At 45.5% G+C, this 22,934-nt stretch overlaps 1 protein-coding gene across 3 annotated transcripts in view; it reads right to left on the reverse strand.

Annotated features, from left to right (window-relative positions):
* The window catches only part of LOC142249404 (uncharacterized), a 126,585-nt gene that overhangs the window by 90,386 nt on the left and 13,265 nt on the right, over window positions 1–22,934 (reverse strand). For all 3 annotated transcript variants that reach the window (XM_075321055.1, XM_075321056.1, XM_075321054.1), the window contains exons 6-7: window positions 13,928–13,993; window positions 8,967–9,014 (exon numbers count right to left, since the gene is read on the reverse strand). In XM_075321055.1, the coding sequence (XP_075177170.1) occupies window positions 8,967–9,014; window positions 13,928–13,993 (114 nt within the window). The remainder of the gene's footprint in view (window positions 1–8,966; window positions 9,015–13,927; window positions 13,994–22,934) is intronic.

Below are 22,934 nucleotides of genomic sequence, written 5' to 3' on the forward strand. Positions count from 1 at the left end.
TTTCTCCACTTTTTTCTCCACTTTTTCTCCTCTTATGCTCCACTTTTTCTCCACTTTTTCTCCACTTTTTCTCCTCTTATGCTCCACTTTTTCTCCACTTTTTCTCCACTTTTTCTCCATTTTTTTCTCCACTTATTCTCCACTTTTTCTCCTCTTATTCTCCACTTTTTCTCCACTTTTTCTCCACTTTTTCTCCTCTTATTCTCCACTTTTTCTCCACTTTTTCTCCACTTTTTCTCCATTTTTTTCTCCACTTTCTCCACTTTTTCTCCACTTTTTTCTCCACTTTTTCTCCTCTTATGCTCCACTTTTTCTCCTCTTAATCTCCACTTTTTCTCCACTTTTTCTCCACTTTTTCTCCACTTTTTTTTCCACTTTTTCTCCTCTTATGCTCCACTTTTTCTCCACTTTTTCTCCACTTTTTTTCCACTTTTTCTCCACTTTTTCTCCTCTTAATCTCCACTTTTTCTCCTCTTATGCTCCACTTTTTCTCCACTTTTTCTCCACTTTTTCTCCACTTTTTCTCCTCTTATGCTCCACTTTTTCTCCACTTTTTCTCCTCTTAATCTCCACTTTTTCTCCTCTTATGCTCCACTTTTTCTCCACTTTTTCTCCACTTTTTCTCCTCTTATGCTCCACTTTTTCTCCACTTTTTCTCCACTTTTTCTCCTCTTATGCTCCACTTTTTCTCCACTTTTTCTCCACTTTTTTCTCCACTTTTTCTCCTCTTATGCTCCACTTTTTCTCCACTTTTTCTCCACTTTTTCTCCACTTATGCTCCACTTTTTCTCCACTTTTTCTCCACTTTTTTCTCCACTTTTTCTCCTCTTAATCTCCACTTTTTCTCCACTTTTTCTCCACTTTTTCTCCACTTTTTCTCCACTTTTTCTCCACTTTTTTCTCCACTTTTTCTCCACTTTTTCTCCTCTTATGTTCCACTTATTCTCCACTTTTTCTCCACTTTTTCTCTACTTTTTGTATGGTCGGTCTACCCATTAGCTCTGCCATGCATAGTGTAGCTCTACACCTACTGCACATGTTACTTTATGATTGACATCTCTTTCGTACCAGAGCTGTCTAAGTCTACTCTGACCCCATATTTGTCATTACTATATTGTCCTTGTACTGTATTATGACATTTGTATCATGTGTTTCATTTCTTGCTGTGTTGCAATTTTTTTGCTGCATCCCAATTGTACCTCTACATTGTTCGAGTTTATGTTATTGTTCTCTCACTCTTATGTGATACTGATTATTGTCATTTTTCATGATTACATGCAGATAAGTCCAATCTGACGAAGGCTCAGGCCGAAACGTCATTTGTAACTTGTTTTGGACAAAAACATATATGCTTATGAAAAAAATTTTTTCTTAATACGGACCAATAAAGAGTGATTTTGCATTACTATCCGTTGTGACTTACTGACTTAGTCTGGGAGATATAGAGTGCCGAGGTTACTCACTAATTTTATCTATTATTACCTCTGAGCACCTATATACCAGTGAGCAGAGCTTCCTCTACAGTAGTTCTCCTGATTAGGCATGCCCTTACCTCATGAGCAGGGCATTGCAGCTTTGGTAGCAACCATTACGACATGGACTCTGCTGCTGTGGACCCGGGGAGAGTGAGTGCAGATTCATTGCACCCACACTCCTCACATGAAGGGTCCGCACTCCTAGAAAATGGGGGATACGTTCCCTGAGTGTCTCCCCCCCATATTCTAGACGGTCCAGAGTCGTCGTGGGACCCCTTTATTTTTTTTCTTACAATAAATTGGTGAAAGAGGAAATGTTTTGGGGACTGTTTTTTCAAATAAATTTCTTTTGTCGATTTTTTGTTTTTGTTAGTACTGACAGTTTATGATGTTGGGTATCTAATAGACGCCATGACATCACAAACTGCTGGGCTTGATCTCAGGTGACTTTACAGCTAGTATCAACCCGATTTATTACCCCGTTTGCCACTGCACCAGGGCACGGGATGAGCTGGGGTGAAGCGCCAGGATTGGCGCATCTAGTGGATGCGCCACGTCTGGGGTGCCTGCGGCCTGCTATTTTTAGGCTGTGAAGGCCCAATAACTATGGACCTTCCCACCCTGAGAATACCAGACCACAGCTGTCCGCTTTACCTTGGCTGGTGATCCAATTTGGGGGGTCCCCTACTTTTATTGTGTAATTATTAATATTTATAAAATAATTATAAAAAAGAGCCTGAGGGGACCTCCACATTGGATCCCCAACCACGGTAAAGCTGCCAGCTGTGGTTTTCAGGCTACAGCCGTCTGCTTTACCCTAGCTGGCTATCAAAAATGGGGGGACCCAACGTAATTTTTTTTTTTTAACTATTTTTTAAATAGAAAAAATTAATGGGCTTCCCTGTATTTTGATTGCCAACCAAGGTAACGGCAGGCAGATGGGGGTGGCAACCCATAGCTGTCTGCTTTATCTGCGCTGAGAATCAAAAATACCGCGGAGCGCTACGTCATTTTTTTAAAGATTTATTTTTACAGCACTGTGATGTCCAGCAATCAAAATACAGGGAAGCCCATTTTATTTTTAGTTATTTAAATAAATAATTAAAAAAAATATATGTTAGCTCCCACTGCATTTTTTGTATTGCTAGCTAAGGGTAATCCAAGCAGCTACTGGCTGCTAACCCCCACTGCTTGGTGTTACCTTCACTGGCAATGGAAAATCCAGGGAAGCATTTTTTTTTTTTTTTGCCAAAAAGCTACAAAAAAAGGACGTGAGCTTCGCCATATTTTTGTATGCTAGCCAGGTATAGCAGGCAGGTGCTGGAAGAGTTGGATACAGCGCCAGAAGATGGCGCTTCTATGAAAATGCCATTTTCTGAGGTGGCTGCAGACTGCAATTCGCAGCAGTGGGGCCCAGAAAGCTCAGGCCAACCGGTGGTGCGGATTCCAATCCCAGCTGCCTAGTTGTACCTGGCTGGACACAAAAATGGGGCAAAGCCTACGTCATTTGTTTTCTAATTATTTCATGAAATTCATGAAATAATAAAAAAAAGGGCTTCCCTTTATTTTTGGTTCCCAGCCGGGTACAAATAGGCAACTGGGGGTTGGGGGCAGCCGTACCTGCCTGCTGTACCTGGCTAGCATACAAAAATATGGCGAAGCCACATAATTTTTTCAGGGGGCAAAAAACTTCTGCATACAGTCCTGGATGGAGTATGCTGAGCCTTGTAGTTCTGCAGCTGCTGTCTGTCTGTATGGAGAAGAGCAGACAGCAGCTGCAGAACTACAAGGCTCAGCATACTCCATCCAGGACTGTATGCAGAAGTTTTTTGCCCACCAAAAAAATGACGTGGGCTTCGCCATATTTTTGTATGCTAGCCAGGTACAGCTGGCAGCCACGGGCTGCTTCCAACCCCCAGTTGCCTATTTGTACCCGGCTGGGAACCAAAAATATAGGGAAGCCCGTTTTTTTTAATTATTTCACTTATTTCATGAAATAATTAAAAAACAAATGACGTGGGCTTCGCCCTATTTTTGTGTCCAGCCGGGTACAACTAGGCAGCTGGGGATTGGAATCCGCAGCACAGGTTAGCCCGAGGTTTGTGGGCGCCTCTGCTGCGGATTTCAGTCCGCAGCCGTCCCAGAAAATGGCGCTCTCATAGAAGCGCCATCATCTGGCGCTGTATCCAACTCTTCCAACAGCCCTGGAGCCGGGTGGCTTGTTGGGTAATCATGAGTTAATACTGGCTTTGTTTTACCAGCCAGTATTAAGCCAGAGATTCTTAATGTCAGGCACGTTTGACCCGGCCATTAAGAATCTCCAATAAAGGGTTAAAAAAAGACACCACACAGAGAAAAAATACTTTAATAGAAATAAATACACAGACACATTAGAGACTCCATCTTTATTACCCCTGTCAGCCCTCCACGATCCTGCTCTTCTGTCTTCTTTCTTTCTAGTGTAGTAGTAGTGACGATTGTAGTGAGGGGCATCACTTGGGGCTGGGGAACCTCCATCCTAACTACAATGCTCACTACAATCGGGAAGCAGCGTGCAGCCTTCACTCCGTGAGTGATCACTGCTGGCTGCTAGCGGTAACGCTGACAGACGCGTTACCATAGCAACGGTGCTCCCGGAGCTGCGGTTAGCGGTGACGTCAGCCGGTCCCTAACGGAACGGGGAGTCGACCGTGTGCTAGATCATGTCGCCGGTACACGGCGATACACATATGTGCACCGTGTACCGGAGAGATGCACTCGCAGGTCCTACATGACGTGTCATAGTCATGTGACCAGTCTGTAGCCAATGAGATAATAGCCACGTGACTGGTCACATGGCTATTTTGACGTCACGATAGGTCCTGCTTCTCTGCTGGCAGTGCAGGTCACCGGGAGGATTCAGCGATCATCGGATGGAATAGCGGCAGGAGACAGAGTGCAGAAGGGATCGCGAGGACCGGTAAGTGTTATGGCAATGTTTATTAACTGTTTGTGTACATTTATAATGCATTTTTATGTGTTTGTGATTGCCTCCCATTATAGCCTATACGTTCGAGTTCGGTTCGTCGAACGTTCGACGAACCGAACTCGAACGGGACCCCCGTTCGGCGAACCGGCCTCGAGCCGAACCGGGACCGGTTCGCTCATCTCTAGTCAGGAGACTGATTGATCCTAAAGGACAAGCGAGAAAGAGCCATGAGTCAACACTAGATGAGCCGATCCAACCATAGAAACATCTATGGATCCACACCTCGCATTGCAGAAGGGTTAATCAACCAGAGCTGCACTGAGCGTTCTGCTCATACTTAGACTTTTCAGAAAACCCTGTACAGTTTTAGACCAGCATTGCCAGAACAGTTAGAAGAGAGGACTTAGAGAACCTTGAGACATGGGAAAGTCCAACTACAAAGGGTGAGGACTCGCCTAGGAGTCCTTGGTCTCAAACCGGTGAAGAAAACCCCTTTCCCCTTTCCGCCCATGTTTCAACGTTCAGTTAGGCAGGTTTTTCAACAGATCTTTCTACCTCTCTTCCTAAGGGAACACAGTACCCTTAGAATTTAGAAATGGCAGAAGTAAGTCTTTAGGGGGGACTGTTGAGGATAAAGAATTGAGTATCCAAAAATACTTAATTCAGCCATTTCATAGACTCAGTTATATAGTTCAGTAGATGTGAACTAACACACATATTTGTGAATGCTTTTGTTTCTTACTAACATGTATATATGTATATTGTATATTCAGTGTATTTTCCTTAGACACAGTATATACCAGCACATGTAATTGTAAAGATGGCTGCTATTTCCTGTTCTACACCCAAGACAGATGGACAAAGGAAATTCCTGGAGTCTGGACTGACCAATCCAAGGAGGATGTGTAGATCTCTCTACGTCAAGAAGCCCTGCCCTGCGATACTTGATTGGACTAAAACTTTTGTTTACACCCCCTTACTGCTTGGTCTAGAGTTTCTTTCAAACAATAAAAAACACACTTGGTTAAGAGCCAGTCATGGAGATAGATGTAACTGACTTGCTGTCTAGTTATTTAATCTCTAAGTGCACTCATGACATTTTAATTAGAAACAGCAGCCGGATCCGAGAGATCCTTTGAGTCTCATCATCATCATCGTCATTCTGACCTTGACACTATCGATGTCTGAGAGAGCTGTACACACGCACTTGTTTCCCCTTCCAAACCAACTGACGACCTACCAAGCAAACTGCCTGTTGCGGTTAAAGTGGTGGAAGTCGTGCGTGGAAAACCAGGTGTGACAGCTGTCCCCACAGTCCTAGAAGATGAAGAGCGCGCGGATGCACTGGAAGGGGCAGGCGGTGGATGGTTCTCTCCGCTAGGCCGCATTGCAGCACGGTGAGCTTCCCACTGGGACATATGATATTTATTCATTTGACGATTCATGGAAGAAGTTGTCAAACTGCTGAGGTTTTGCCCTCTACTAACAGAATCACAACAAATTTTACAGATCACATAATTTTGGCGATCTTTTGCTATGTCAAAAAAGGACCAGGCTAGGCAAGGCTTAGAGGGCATGCGACCTGCTGATCCACCCCGACTAGTGCTCAGAGGCAGAGTGGTGGCTGAGGATGCAGTTGTAGACGTGCTACCAGTGCTCCGACTCTGTCCAGGAAGGCGCAAGGTAACTTCGTCGTCGGTTGCATCCTCCTCCACCGCCTCTGTTGACCTCCTCGAGTGCCTGACTGTGGGTTGACAGTAGGTGGGATCTAGAACTTCCTCATCAATTGTTGCATTTGCACTCCCCTCACCCTCAGACCGAGCCTCTTCTTGCCCTGACCGAATATTTAAGTTGTCATCCCAATCTGGTATCTGCGTCTCATCGTCATCAGTATGTTCCTCATTGTCTATAACAACAGGTGTTACAGTTTGTGAAAAAGGGTCAACATTATGCTCAGAAACTTGGTCCTCACGGCCTGAATCAGAGTCACAAAGGTTCTGGGCATCACTGCAGACCATTTCCTGGTCTGTACTCACTGTAGCTTGGGAGCAGACTTCTGATTCCCAGGCTATAGTGTGACTGAACAGCTCTGCAGACTCAGCCATCTTAGTTCCACCATACTGTGCAGGGCGGATGGAGACTTCAGAGCTGGGAGAAAGCAAGTGTGATTGGGCTGACAACTCAGAGGACTGGTGTTTTTTGGATGTGGTAGTTGAGGTGGCAGAGAGGGCACTTGTTGGACCACTTGAGATCCATTCAAGCATTTTCCTTTTTTGGCCATCATCTACCTTTGTTCCAGTTGTTCGTGTCCGTAAAAAAGGGAGCACATCGGATTGTCCACGGTAAGTAGTAGACATCTTACTTTTGCTGGAAGATGGTCTATCTTCAGCAGATGTTAATGGAGCTTTGCCACCTTCCCCACGGACAAACCCTTTTTTTCCTTTTCCAACACGCCTCTTCCCCTTTCCACCAGCATCTGTCATTTTGCCACTGATTTTGATTGCGACAAGATTGTGCACTTAAAATGTGGTAATAAAAATTGAGAGGTGGTGTAGATTGCAGCGTTGGTCTAGCTTTATTAACAGCAGAATAAACAACAATAATTATCCCTGACAATGCAACTACGGCCCTTAAACTGGCAGCATACTTTGCTAGTATAATGGCTTAGTAACAATGAGTTTCAGTGTGCAATGCAGTGGTGCTGCAAATAGCTTTGCACCAGTGGGACACTAATGGAAGTCCAACAGCCACTTTTAGGATGCCACTAAGTTTCCTCAGTGTTTGCTAGTATAATGGCTTAGTAACAATGAGTTTGAGTGTGCAATGCAGTGGTGCTGCAAATAGCTTTGCACCAGTGGGACACTAATGGAAGTCCAACAGCCACTTTTAGGATGCCACTAAGTTTCCTCAGTGTTTGCTAGTATAATGGCTTAGTAACAATGAGCTTGTGTGTGCAAAGGGCAGGAGGGTACAGTGGCAGGGTTGTGGGTCTGGGTAGAGGAAAGGAAGCCTCCCTTTCTATCCCTCCTAATGGGGAAATGCAGCGAGGAAATCCCTGACCTTAGCTACACAGACGCTGTCATCTTGTGTAGCTGTTAAAATCTGTTTTCACGGACCTGACTGTCACCTATGGCTCTGACCCTGCCGGTATTAGCCCTTACAAGGAGTAATAGAAACTTCTATCCCTATTCTGTATAGCGCTGTGTATAGAGCTTACACAGCAGTATCGGAGACAGGAGCTACGCCAGCGGTGACTGACACCCAGACGCAGAAGGCAGATAATGGCGTGCTGGAGGAAAATTTCCGTTTTTATAATGCAGGGACATGTGACATGGACATCCTATCACACATGCCGTTGCTTCTCTGGCTAAAAGTCCACTTAGCTGTGTGTGTGTCTGGGATTGGCTGACATGCTGGCCCGCCCCACTACACGCGCGCGCTTAGGGAAGGAAGACAAGGAAAAAAAAAAAAGGCGATCGCCATTATCCAAACAGCAGTGATCTGAATGCGCTGTTCCCGCATACTATACGCTGAAATGTCATAATAGTGTGAGTCACAGAGTGACTTACACTATTACAGCGGAAAGCCAGCTAGTAATTAGCTTGTCTTTTTGCTGCTAGAACCGTTCTCGAACGTATCTAGAACTATCGAGCTTTAGCAAAAAGCTCGAGTTCTAGTTCGATCTAGAACAGCCCCCAAAATCACTCGAACCGCGAACTGGAGAACCACGAACCGCGCTCAACTCTAGTAAGGAGTCATACTTCTGCACTTCAGCCAGTGGGGTCCTCACAAATTGACTAGGAGTTGAGAGTGGCTATGATGGGGCATAGCGTCACACCCTGACCTGTATGGTCCTCACAGATATGGCTTCCCATAATGGTTACCTGGACTGCTGTAACATATAATGGAAGTAGTGTACCTCTACATGTAACTGACTGTACAGAGGAAGCATTGGTAAAGAGCTGTGTCTGCTATCTGATGTAAATACTTCTCATCAAGTTGTTCAGTAAAAAGTTTTTTTTGGAGTTTGGTCTTTCTCATTCAACTCTACCTCATCTCGTCTTGGCCTGTCATGTCCAACGGCAGTATGCGGTCTGCTGAGATGTATTACCAAGGTAATAGCAGCACACACCCAGCCAGGACCCCCATTTTCCCGTAACACAGTGGGGTGCGGATGTCGTGCACCTTGGCCACGGCTGGTCACGCCCCACCCATTATACCCTTTGGAATGCACATGTGCAATGTACTCGGCTATCTCTGCCAGTTTATACAGAATAAATAAATCAGAGGCCACCCCCCAAGTCCCACTAATCACTCCCGAGCCACATTTTGATGCAGAGTATCCTTTTAATGATTTTATATTATATATGTACTGTATATTCTATTATTATAATGAACAGGAAAAATGACATCATTATTTCAATTTATTACATTCTACATTACTACTTTCTTCTTGCTGTATAGTCAAAAAATACTTAAAAGTACTAGAAAAATACTCTTTCAATGTATAATTGTGTTCTTACCAGTTGGCACAACGCATATGCCACTGTGGGAGATAAGCCTAGTCCATCCTGCAGTAACAAAGAAGACGAGTTAGTTGAGGATTGTGTTTTTTATATATAGAAACTCTGATAGAGTGCAAGCTACTGAGCTTGGCATTAGTATACAGATTTCCTAAAATTGCGGCCTGAAGCTAGGAGGACCTTTGCCCCTTACATTACTTCAAGCAAGATGAATGACAAAAATTTTGCACAAGTGAAAAAAATCAGTAGCTCAGAGGACGTCCGCCCCCAAATATATTCTTGTAAGCAGCTTCATGGACGAAGATAGTCCGGGCATCAGTCATCTTCTTACATTGAACCTGCATACTGGTAAAGGGTTGTCCACTACTCGGACGACCCCTCCTCAATCTGTATGTTTCCTCATTTAAAACAATAAAATTTATACTCACCTCAGATGCCGGTGCGGTTCCAGTAGTGTCAGCACTGTCTCTACCGGCGATCAGGTAAATGTGAGACGTTATGCCATCCCGCTAGCAAATCGTGTCACTCTCCTCAACGTCAGACAAATTGCTGATATCCAGAGTAAGTGAGCACTGCTGCTCTCTCTTCCCCCAGATGTGTGTGTCGTCAGAGTACTGGACAATACCTTTAAGAGTTCCATGCATCTTCTTTCAAATCTTTTCAAAACACACAACTCCACCCTATTATGTGACTATACATTTAATGATCTCAGCAAGTCATAGCTTGTTTTACACGTCCATGAAACACAGACCGTATTTACAGAGGAAGACCTGGCCCAACTGCTCGGCCCACCAAGCTGAGCTAACTGCTTCCATTGTGCCAATAAAGTTGATGCTTTGGCAAAGGGGTCAGAATGGGTCTTCCAATCCGAGCACAGGCGAAGTTTCACAGATGAGTACAATGAACCTTAGGACGCTTTCACACGTCCATGCAAAATAAACACATTTTTCACAGTGTGTGATGTAAGTGCATATGTGTGTGTGTGCTAATTTGTGTGTTTAGCGTGCATTGTCCCTGTGCTATTCATGTGAGATGTAGCACCCGCGGCAGAATGTACTTATATACTCACCTGTCCCCGCAGCTGCTATCTCCAGCGCTGCTGTTACTTCCAGTGTCTGCGGTGCAGTGAGTATTCATGAGCATAATGAGCGGGCCCGGAAGCAAGTGACAGCAGCGCTGAACTATAAAAGCATATCCAGTGGCACTCAATAATATAAGGATACATTGGTGTTGCATTACTGCTATAAGAATATTAGAGAGAGGAGAAAAATACATATCTAATGTGAAAAATTAGTAAAAAAGACATAGGCATTGCATTACTGCTTTGGAAATATTGACAAAAAGAGATTTTGTAGCTTATGTATTGGCCAATCCATGTGAGCCCGATAACACTGAGCCACTGGACATGCTTTTGTAGTTACCGTATTTTTCGGATTATAAGACGAACTTTTCCTACCAAAAATTTGGAAGGAAAGTGAGGGGTGCATCTTATAATCTGAATGTAGCTTACCAGGGTGGTGGAGAGGGGTCGCAAGATGCCAGGGGAATGATGAGGCGTGGTGCAGGGGCTGCGGTGGCTGTGCAGGAGCTGCAGCGGCTGTGAGGTGTCTGCAGCCGCTGTGCGGGGTCTCCTGCGGCTGGTGCAGGGGCGGCTGTGCAGTGTCTGCAGCAGCTGTGCAGGGTCTCTGGCAGCTGTGTGGTTTCTGTGTACGGTCTCCTGCTGCTGTGCAGGTTCTCCGGTGGCTGGACTGGCGCTATGGGTTTGGCGGTGAGGACTTCAAATAATGCCGCCTGGAGTCTGCGCATGCACAGATTGAGCTTTTGGCTCAGGCTCTGATCTGCACAGGCATTGCCTCTGGCCCATTGATCTCCCTCCTGCGGACTTCAGGAAAATGGTGCCTGGAGGTGGCTCTTGTGCAGATGAGATCTCGGCTTGCCATTGAGCCTAGAGCTCAATCTGCACTGACTCCGGGCACCATTTCTTTGAAGCCCTCACTGCACCGCTGCCACAGCACGGCAGCCTGAGCCTCTTCCACAGCCCCAGCCTCCACTGCAGCCCCAGCCTCCGCCACTACATCAGCACAGCCTACAGTTTCTGGGACACCCACCACTCCTGCCTCTTGTGACTCCTCCACTACCGTTACCGCCCCCTCCGGTAAGACACCACCAGATTACAAGACAGACCCCATTTTTTTTTCACCTTATTTTGTTCTGAACTTGGGGTGCTTCTTATAATTTGGTGAGTCTTATAAAACAAAAAATACAGTATGTTGTTCTTTCGGTTGGCACCTGTTCATATTTGTGCAAGCTGCTGGTCAATTGTCTGATATAGTTGTAGTGCATTTGTTCTGAACTAGCACTCCGCCCCATATTCAGGATATATCCACCATCTTATTTAGCCAGTGACCTTTTGTGCCCAGACACGCAGATTTTTAATCGCACATAGAGGTATTTACAGTTCGGTTCCTGATATTATGAGATCACCTTGCCTTTGGTTATCGGGCTCACATGGATTGGCCAATAGATAAGCTAAAAATCTCTTTTTGTCAATATTTCCAAAGCGGTAATGCAACGATGTCTTTTTACTAATTTTTCACATTAGCTATGGATTTTTTTTTCCTCTCTCTTATATTCTTTTATCAGTAATGTAATGCCAATGTATCCTTATATTATTGAGCGCCACTGGATATGCTTACTGTAGTTATGTTGTTTTTTCGGTTGACACCTGTTCACATTTGTGGAAGCTGCTGATCAGTTTTCTGATATAGTTGACAGCAGGCCTGGAGACAGGCGAGTCTAAAAAATAATTTTATTTCAAAGACACGTGTTTTCTCCGGTACGTGTCACACGGATCACATCAGTGTGCGGTCCGAGTAACACCAGTGCTGCCAGAGAAAAACGGACATGTCACCGTGTGGAGCACACGGTAACGCGTGTACTCTACATGGACACATGTCCTTGTGAAAACACAGAGGTGTGCGCAGACCCATCGATTGCAATGGGTCTATATGTGTCCGTGTCTCCGGTACGTGTGAAAACGGACGTCACATGCACAAGAGACGTGGATATGTGAAGGAGGCCTAAGGCGGGCTTTGCATGTTGCGACATCGCAAGCCGATGCTGCAATGTCGCACGCGATAGTCCCCGCCCCCGTCAAAGGTACGATATCTTGTGATAGCTGGCGTAGCGAAAATTATCGCTACGCCAGCTTCACATGCACTCACCTGCCCTGCGACCGTCACTCTGGCCGGCGACCCGCCTCCTTCATAAGGGGGCGGGTCGTGCGGCGTCATAGCGACGTCACATGGCAGGCGGCCAATAGCGGCGGAGGGGCGGAGATGAGCAGGATGTAAACATCCCGCCCACCTCCTTCCTTCCGTATAGCCGCCGGCGGCAGGTAAGGTGAAGTTCCTCGCTCCTGCGGCGTAACACACAGCGATGTGTGCTGCCGCAGGAACGAGGAACTGCATCGTACCTGTCGCGGCAGCATAATTATGGAAATGTTGGAGCTTGCAACGATGATACGATAACGACGCTTTTGCGCTCGTTAATCGTATCATCTAGAATTTACACACAACGATGTCGAAAGTGACGCCGGATGTGCGTCACTTTCGATTTGACCCCACCGACATCGCACATGCGATGTTGCAACGTGCAAAGCCGCCCTTAGTGTGTAACTGAAACAAATCTGCCACATGTGAAACGGCCCCAAGATATACTGTATTCAAATGTAGCGGTTATGTTAAGGATTTTTGCTGCAACTACTACAAACTTGTATCAAAATGCTGCCGCTTTACTTCAGTTTCAGAAATTCTACAGCATTTTTAAGCAATTTTGGGTTACTCATGCAAAAAAAACCCCCAGGAAATAACCTAACACCATTTAAGACATGGCCGATCTGCACCAAAAATGTCTTACAAATTTTAATACATGTAAATGGGGTTGTAAAAGCAGGATGCATATTCAATAAATATAAATCTGGAGGGAATTTTGTACTTGTCTATGGGAGAATAACCTTTCAGCACAAACCAAGTCTCTGCTGTCGAATGTCTTAATGAATATTAAATATTACTTTTCAGAACTTTTAGATGTTATTGCTTGTTCTAATTTCAAACAGGAAATAAATGATATTGTAAAAGTAAAATGTAACATTTTAACAGTTTTTATTTGAGAATATGCTTGGAATGTTTGAACTTATATAGTATGGGAGGAATAGAACTAAGTGATAGCACCGGGGAAGAGGACTTGGGGAAGAGGACTTGGGCATGATAGTGGATCCCAGATTCAACATGAGCCAACAATGCGGAGCTGCAGCTAAAAAGGCCAACAAAATTCTGGGATGTATCAAGGCAAGCATTGCATCTAGATCAAGATAGGTAATTATTCCCCTATACTCTGCCCTGGTTAGACCACACCTTTAATACTGTGTACAGTTCTGGGCGCCCCAATTCAAAAAAGACATCGATATATTGGCGCAAGTCCATAGAAGACCAAAAAGATGATAGAAGATCTGTAAACCTTGTCACATGAAGAATGGCTAAAAGAACTATGGATGTTTAGTTTGGAAAAGAGAATGCTGAGAGGAGACTTAATAGCAGTCTACAAATATCTGAAAGGTAGTCACAGTGCAGAGGGAAACATCCTATTCTCATTAGCACAAGGAAGTACAAGAAGCAATGGGATGAAACTTAAAAGAAGGAGATTCAGATTAGACATTAGGAAAAACTTTCTGACAGTGAGGGCAGTCAGGGAGTGGAACAGGTGACCATGGGAGGTAGTGAGCTCTCCATCAATGGAAATCTTCAAGCGCAAACTGGATAAACATATAGCTGGGATGATTTAGGAAAGCCTGCACTCACAGGGGGTTGGACCCGATGGCCCAACGCTACCATTCTATGACTCTTAACTTTTCACTAATAAAATGAAATAACAAAAACAAACAAAAAAACTCAACAACTTACGATAAACTCCCCGCCAACCTTGTCAGTATATTTTAGAGCGTCTGAAGCACCTTCAGCAGTCTGCTCCTGTTGTAAGGTACAACGTTATAAATATTTTCCCAACTATTTGAGACAAACAAACACATTTTCTAATCATTACTTTATTATTTGAGATAGATATAAAAAACTTTCATGACTGATCATGTTCATCAATGAAAAGCAGACTTTCAGGTTCATCATTTAGATTTGGATTTTTTCTACGGGTTAATACAAAACATGTTGGGTTTCTATGAGGAGGTAAGTGAAAATCTGGATATTGGTAATGCAGCTGATGTGATTTATTGGACTTTGCAAAGGCATTTAATACTGTACCACATAATAGCTCCAGAAGCAAGGACTAGGGGAAACTATATGCAAATAGGTAAGGAATTGCCTAAAAGATAGGAAACAAAGAATAGTCATAAGTGGTATTGTGTCGCCCAGGGATAGGGGGTACTCAGATCAGGGCCACGGGGTCACTTCGGTGGGTGTCACGGTGGCGTGACCTGGTCTGTGATCCCAGGCTCCACAGCAAAGAGGGGATTAGGTAAGGGAGAATGTTCGTGACGCCACCCGTGGTGTGCGTTGATGAGGTGGTGGCACCGCCGCTGCCTCTGGGGACTGTGCCCGGGACTGGTGGTGTGGGGAAGGAAGGTGCAATCCTCTCCACGAGTAGGGGAGGTGTAGTCCCGGGGCCCAGTGGGAATTTGTGGTGGTGGCAGGGACTGCAGGGAATAGTACACTCACAGTTCGGTTATCATGGTGCTGGATGAAGCTGGATTGATGTGTGTGGTCAGGAAACACAGAGTCCTTTGTAAACCAAATGGTGGTTAACTGGTGCCCACGGCCGGCTGCTGTGAGGACGGGTCCCACACCTGTGTGTGTGTGATTCAGGTGGCTGGCCTATTCCTACCACTTTCCCCAGCCCCACACAGAGGCTGCTTCCAGAACTCTCTCCTCCTGCAGACTGACTAAAAAACTAAACTGTGCTCTGCTCTTTCTAAGCTCCTCCCGCCCCTCCCTTTTCCTGGGGAGGGGGTGAGTGGGACCTGATTGGATGGTGTGTTTCTGTGTGGGAAACTCCCCAAGGGAGTGTGAGATCTGCACCAAAAACATGGATGCAGACCTCTGTGACACCCTGGTTTTGCCAGGGCGGCACAGTATATTCTCTAAATGGGCTATAGTCAGCAGTGGGGTACTGCAGGGATCTGTGCTAGGACCGATTCTTTTTAGTCTCTTTATTAATGACCTTGTAGATAGGATTGAGAGTAAAGTGTCAGTCTTTGTTGACAACACCAAACTATGTAGGATATTAAAAACTGACCTTGGTAGTACAATATTACAAAACGATCTGGATAAAATGTCAGAATGGGCAGATACTTAGCAAATGAGATTTAATGTTGATAAATGTAGAGTAAGTCACCTAGGACGGAGTAATCCTATTCCTGCCTATACATTAACTGGAAGTAAACTCGGGACTACAGAACAGGAGAAGGACTTGGGTATTCTCATTACAAATAAGCTGAGCAGCAGAACTCAATGTCAGGCAGCAGCTGCTAAAGCAAACAAGATTTTAGGGAGTATAAAAAGAGAGATTAGATCCCGTGATCCCAATGTATTGTTACCCCTCTATATATCACTTGTAAGGCCACATCTGGAATATGGGATCCAGTTTTGGGCTCCACATTTTAAAAAGGACATTCAAAAGTTAGAGTCAGTTCAAAAGCAGGTAACTAGACTACTACAAGGAATGGAGGCCGCCCATATGATGAGAGGTTGAAAAAGTTGGATTTGTTTAGCTTATAAAAAAGACGTCTCAGAGGAGATCTCATTTATATGTATAAATACATGTGTGGTCAATATAAAGGACTGGCACATGACTTATTCCTTCCAAAGACAATACTAAGGACCAGGGGGCATACACTGCAGGTGGAAGAACTGTGATTCCAGTAGCTAATAGGAAACGGTTCGTTGCAGTTAGAGCAGTCAGACTGTGGAAGGCCCTACCACAAGAAGTAGTAATGGCAGATACTATAAAAGATTTTTAAAAAGGGCTGGATGATTTCCTCAGTACACACAACATTGTCTGTTCTAAATGACAAAATGTATAATTGGTGGAGGAAGGTTGACTTAGTTACATACAGTTAGGTCCAGAAATATTTGGACAGTGACACAAGTTTTGTTATTTTAGCTGTTTACAAAAACATGTTCAGAAATACAATTATATATATAATATGGGCTGAAAGTGCACACTCCCAGCTGCAACATGAGAGTTTTCACATCCAAATCGGAGAAAGGGTTTAGGAATCATAGCTCTGTAATGCATAGCCTCCTCTTTTTCAAGGGACCAAAAGTAATCGGACAAGGGACTCTAAGGGCTGCAATTAACTCTGAAGGCGTCTCCCTCGTTAACCTGTAATCAATGAAGTAGTTAAAAGGTCTGGGGTTGAATACAGGTGTGTGGTTTTGCATTTGGAAGCTGTTGCTGTGACCAGACAACATGCGGTCTAAGGAACTCTCAATTGAGGTGAAGCAGAACATCCTGAGGCTGGAAAAAAAGAAAAAATCCATCAGAGAGATAGCAGACATGCTTGGAGTAGCAAAATCAACAGTCGGGTACATTCTGAGAAAAAAGGAATTGACTGGTGAGCTTGGGAACTCAAAAAGGCCTGGGCGTCCACGGATGACAACAGTGGTGGATGATCGCCGCATACTTTCTTTGGTGAAGAAGAACCCGTTCACAACATCAACTGAAGTCCAGAACACTCTCAGTGAAGTAGGTGTATCTGTCTCTAAGTCAACAGTAAAGAGAAGACTCCATGAAAGTAAATACAAAGGGTTCACATCTAGATGCAAACCATTCATCAATTCCAAAAATAGACAGGCCAGAGTTAAATTTGCTGAAAAACACCTCATGAAGCCAGCTCAGTTCTGGAAAAGTATTCTATGGACAGATGAGACAAAGATCAACCTGTACCAGAATGATGGGAAGAAAAAAGTTTGGAGAAGAAAGGGAACGGCACATGATCCAAGGCACACCACATCCTCTGTAAAACATGGTGGAGGCAACGTGATGGCATGGGCATGAATGGCTTTCAATGGCACTGGGTCACTTGTGTTTATTGATGACATAACAGCAGACAAGAGTAGCCGGATGAATTCTGAAGTGTACCGGGATATACTTTCAGCCCAGATTCAGCCAAATGCCGCAAAGTTGATCGGACGGCGCTTCATAGTACAGATGGACAATGACCCCAAGCATACAGCCAAAGCTACCCAGGAGTTCATGAGTGCAAAAAAGTGGAACATTCTGCAATGGCCAAGTCAATCACCAGATCTTAACCCAATTGAGCATGCATTTCACTTGCTCAAATCCAGACTTAAGACGGAAAGACCCACAAACAAGCAAGACCTGAAGGCTGCGGCTGTAAAGGCCTGGCAAAGCATTAAGAAGGAGGAAACCGCGCGTTTGGTGATGTCCATGGGTTCCAGACTTAAGGCAGTGATTGCCTCCAAAGGATTCGCAACAAAATATTGAAAATAAAAATATTTTGTTTGGGTTTGGTTTATTTGTCCAATTACTTTTGACCTCCTAAAATGTGGAGTGTTTGTAAAGAAATGTGTGCAATTCCTACAATTTCTATCAGATATTTTTGTTCAAACCTTCAAATTAAACGTTACAATCTGCACTTGAATTCTGTTGTAGAGGTTTCATTTCAAATCCAATGTGGTGGCATGCAGAGCCCAACTCGCGAAAATTGTGTCACTGTCCAAATATTTCTGAACCTAACTGTAGGTTGAAAAAAGACCTATCTAACTAAATACTAACCCCTAATCAGATAATCACCAACATGTCCTGTGCTCCCTCCATACACGGTAGAGGCTGACAATGTTACACAACCAGCATCTGTGTCTAAGGCCCCCTTCACACGTCCGTGAAAAACACGCACGTGTGTTACGGGCCGTTTTTCGGGTCCGTGTCCCGTTTTTGTGTCCGTTTTTATGGTCCGTGTGGCACCTGTGTGAATTGCGTATGCTAGCCGTGTTTGTGTGTAGAACGTCCGTGTGTGCGTGTAGAATTAACGTGTATGTGTACGTGTAATGTCCGTGTGTAATGTCCGTGTGTGTGATGCACAATGTCGTTTATAAATGTCGGCTGACAGCAGACAGAGTTGCGCGATGAGAATGAACTCGGGTGAACTTCACCCGACTTCATCCTCATACCGCGGCTCTGTCTGTGTCGAGTACTGATTAGCGGTCACCTGTGAAGGATTCACCGGTGACCGCTAATCCCCTGAGTGACTGAAGTGTCCCCCCCTCTCTCATACTCACCGATCCCCGATGCGGCGCTGCACGGCATTCACACTGCTGCGGCGGCTTTTACTATTTTGAAAAAGCCGGCAGCTCATTAAACAATCTCCTATTCCCTGCTTTCCCCGCCCACCGGCGCCTATGATTGGTTGCAGTGAGACACGCCCCCACACTGAGTGACAGGTGCCTCACTGCACCCAATCACAGCAGCCGGTGGGCGTGTCTATACTGTGCAGTAAAATAAATAAATAAATAATTAAAAAAAACGGCGTGCGGTCCCCCCCAATTTTAATGCCAGCCAGATAAAGCCATACGGCTGAAGGCTGGTATTCTCAGGATGGGGAGCCCAACGTTATGGGGAGCCCCCCACCCTAACAATATCAGCCAGCAGCCTCCCAGAATTGCCGCATACATTATATGCGACAGTTCTGGGACTGTACCCGGCTCTTCCCGATTTGCCCTGGTGCTTTGGCAAATCGGGGTAATAAGGAGTTAATGGCAGCCCATAGCTGCCACTAAATCCTAGATTAATCATGTCAGTCGTCTCCACGAGATACCCTCCATGATTAATCTGTAAATTACAGTAAATAAACACACACACACACCAGAAAAAATCCTTTATTAGAAATAAATAACACAAACATATACCCTGGTTCAACAATTTAATCAGCCCGAAAAAGCCCTCCATGTCCGGCGTCATCCAGGATGGTCCAGCGTCGCATCCAGCTCTGCTGCATGGAGGTGACAGGAGCTGCAGAAGACACCGCCGCTCCGGTCACCTCCACGCGGCAAATGAAGACAGCCGCGCGATCAGCTGAGCTGTCACTGAGGTTACCCGCTGTTACTGGATCCAGTGACAGCGGGTAACCTCAGTGACAGCTCAGCTGATCGCGCTTCTCACCTCAGTTGCTGCGTGGAGGTGACAGGAGCGGCAGTGTCTTCTGCAGCTCCGGTCACCTCCATGCAGCAGAGCTGGAAACGACGCTGGACCATCCTGGATGACGCCGGACATGGAGGGCTTTTTCGGGCTGATTAAATTGTTGAACCAGGGTATATGTTTGTGTTTTTTATTTCTAATAAAGGATTTTTCGTGTTTGTGTGTGTTTATTTACTGTAATTTACAGATTAATCATGAAAGGAATCTCGGGGAGACGCCTGACATGATTAATCTAGGATTTAGTGGCAGCTATGGGCTGCCATTAACTCCTTATTACCCCGATTTGCCAAAGCACCAGGGCAAATCGGGAAGAGCCGGGTACAGCCCCAGAACTGTCGCATATAATGTATGCGGCAATTCTGGGCGGCTGCTGACTGATATTGTTAGGGTGGGGAGCTCCCTATAACGTGGAGCTCCCCATCCTGAGAATACCAGCCTTCAGCCGTATGGCTTTATCTGGCTGGCATTAAAATTGGGGGGGACTGCACGCCGTTTTTTTTAATTATTTATTTATTTTAGTGCACAGTATAGACACGCCCACCGGCTGTTGTGATTGGGTGCAGTGAGACAGCTGTCACTCAGCGTGGGGGCGTGTCTCACTGCAACCAATCATAGGCGCCGGTGGGCGGGGAAAGCAGGGAATACGAGATTGTTTAATGAGCGTCCGGCTTTTTCAAAATAGTAAAAGCCGCCGCACCAGTGTGAACGCCGTGCAGCACCGCGCCGGTGATCGGGGAATGGTAAGTATGAGAGAGGGGGGGAAACTGACCGACAGACTGTGAGAGAGGGACAGAAAGACCGACAGAGAGACCGACCGACGGACTCAGGGAGATTGACCGACATACACAGAAATAGAAAGAATAGCCGACATCACTAGAAATAAAAACACCAAACGGACACGGACTATAGGTAGATGCATACGTGTTTACTAATGTGTGTGCACATACCCATAGACTTTCATTGTGTCCACGTGTGCGTGCTCCGTGCAGATAACGGACATGCATCCGTGCAAAACGCAAACACATACGGATCACGGACACGCACACACGGACATAATGAAATAACGCACGTGTGACCACAATCATAGATTAACATTGGTGCACGTTTTGCCGTGTCTCCGGTATATACGGAAACGGACCAAACACGCACGTGTATCATGGACGTGTGAAGGGGGCCTAAGGCTGAGCACACACGGTGAGTAATACGGAGGGAGTGGAATGCGATAAAAAATTGCATTCCACTCGGACCAATATTACTCTATGGGCCCGCTCCCATGAGCAATTTTTTCTCAGCCCTAATCAGACCAAGAAAACAATCGCAGCATGCTGCGGGTCTAATGCGATCCTGTTTCACTTGCACCCATTCAAGTCTTTGGGAGCGAGAGAAACATCACATTGCACTCATTACAGCAGAGTGCAATGCAATTCTCGCATCAGCAGGCACCAAAGGAGAATATAAAAATATATCTTTACATCATTTTCCTTCTTTTATGCTGTTCATAACATTAAAATCACAAATAAAAGTGATATTAAGTGAAAAATTGAGGCTGTACTTTTATTTGTTCAAATATATATATATATATATATATATATATATATATATATATAACAATTTCATTTATTAAAGCAAAAAGTGACACAATGGAAAAAACAGACATAGACGTAACAGGTGGCCTTGCAAAAAAGATCTCATGTCAGAATGGGTCGATGCACAAAAATGGCACTGATGTAGCACAGAACAGAATAAGATAAAGAATGGGTAAAACAGCCTAAAATATATACTCGGTCAAAAAAGTACCATTAACAAGGGGAAACAACTCCTGTGGAAGAACCCATTCTAAAGTGCTGATGTGCTAGTAAAAAGTGCCAAGTGCAGAACCAGCAAAGTGACGAATGCATAGACCATCATGGACCTGTAAACAATCCCCCCATCGTCCTACCTACGTACGTTTCGCTTTGCTGTGGAGGGAAACCACAGCCAGGCTTCTTCAGGGAAGGAGAGGGGTATGCAGAGCCTCCTCAATCCTCCATTCTTTATACAAGTAGTGCGGATACTTCCGCATTCCTAATCCCTCCACGTGACCCTACATCCCACAGGCCGGCGTCATGGTGTGGGCGGATCTCACCGTCAGGTGATCGCAAACATAGGAGAGGCGGGGACGTACCAGCACGATCACGTGCCTACGCGAACACCATGACGGCCGGACGTGTACCAAGGGACGCCCTAATACCCAACACCACGCCCGCCAATGCCATAGCGCGGGCAGAGCCCACCGTCAGGTGGCCGCACACACGCGAAGAGCGGGGACGCGTCATCCCGCTCCCGCGCGTGCGCGGGCACCATAGTGACGGCGAGCACGCCCACACCAGACGGGGCAAGCGCGGCGCACAACATAGGGTATATATAAATCAATTGAATATTCTTAATAATATAACACGGCATAGAATGTGAGAATGTTTAGTAACAATATGTGATCACAGGGCTGCAAAAAATGTGCTTTGCTTTCTCTTTCTTGACCCCTCTGTACTCGAGGTGCGGGGCATCGAGAGTATTAGTGGAGGTTCTAGGGGTGGCAACCTAAAGAAAAAATTAGCACAGTGTGAAACCAAATGGATCCACACCCTGGACACACTAGTACCCAAGGGACTAAATGAGACACTCAGTTTTGCCCCGTTCCTCTGATTTCCTTCTCCGATTCCGCGGTCCCCTCTTCCTTTCCTTCCGGTGGGTACCCTCGTTATTGCTGGTGGTTTTTAATTTACTCTAGACATTTTTAGGGTTTTTAATGTTTATGTTTTGTTTTATTTATCTTTTATTGTTCCCTTTACTCTTTCCCCACATCATTCCTCCTCCTCCTCCTCTTCCCCTTTTTGCTTGTGCAATTTTCATAATATTGATTGTTACCCCCCTTTTTTGCCATCTTTAGGATTCAATTACATCCTGGAAGCGCATGTCTTGTACCCCTCCGTTTCAGTGAGCCCATCCCTGGAACGCCCTTCTTTCAAGAAAGAGAAAGCAAAGCACATTTTTTTGCAGCCCTGTGATCACATATTGTTACTAAACATCCTCACATTCTATGCCGTGTTATATTATTAAGAATATTCAATTGATTTATATATACCCTATGTTGTGCGCCGCGCTTGCCCCGTCTGGTGTGGACGTGCTCGCCGTCACTATGGTGCCCGCGCACGCGCGGGAGCGGGATGACGCGTCCCCGCTCTTCGCGTGTGTGCGGCCACCTGACGGTGGGCTCTGCCCGCGCTATGGCATTGGCGGGCGTGGTGTTGGGTATTAGGGCGTCCCTTGGTACACGTCCGGCCGTCATGGTGTTCGCGTAGGCACGTGATCGTGCTGGTACGTCCCCGCCTCTCCTATGTTTGCGATCACCTGACGGTGAGATCCGCCCACACCATGACGCCGGCCTGTGGGATGTAGGGTCACGTGGAGGGATTAGGAATGCGGAAGTATCCGCACTACTTGTATAAAGAATGGAGGATTGAGGAGGCTCTGCATACCCCTCTCCTTCCCTGAAGAAGCCTGGCTGTGGTTTCCCTCCACAGCAAAGCGAAACGTACGTAGGTAGGACGATGGGGGGATTGTTTACAGGTCCATGATGGTCTATGCATTCGTCACTTTGCTGGTTCTGCACTTGGCACTTTTTACTAGCACATCAGCACTTTAGAATGGGTTCTTCCACAGGAGTTGTTTCCCCTTGTTAATGGTACTTTTTTGACCGAGTAT

This window comes from Anomaloglossus baeobatrachus, chromosome 8 (genome assembly GCF_048569485.1).
Source record: "Anomaloglossus baeobatrachus isolate aAnoBae1 chromosome 8, aAnoBae1.hap1, whole genome shotgun sequence".
NCBI lineage: Eukaryota > Metazoa > Chordata > Amphibia > Anura > Aromobatidae > Anomaloglossus > Anomaloglossus baeobatrachus.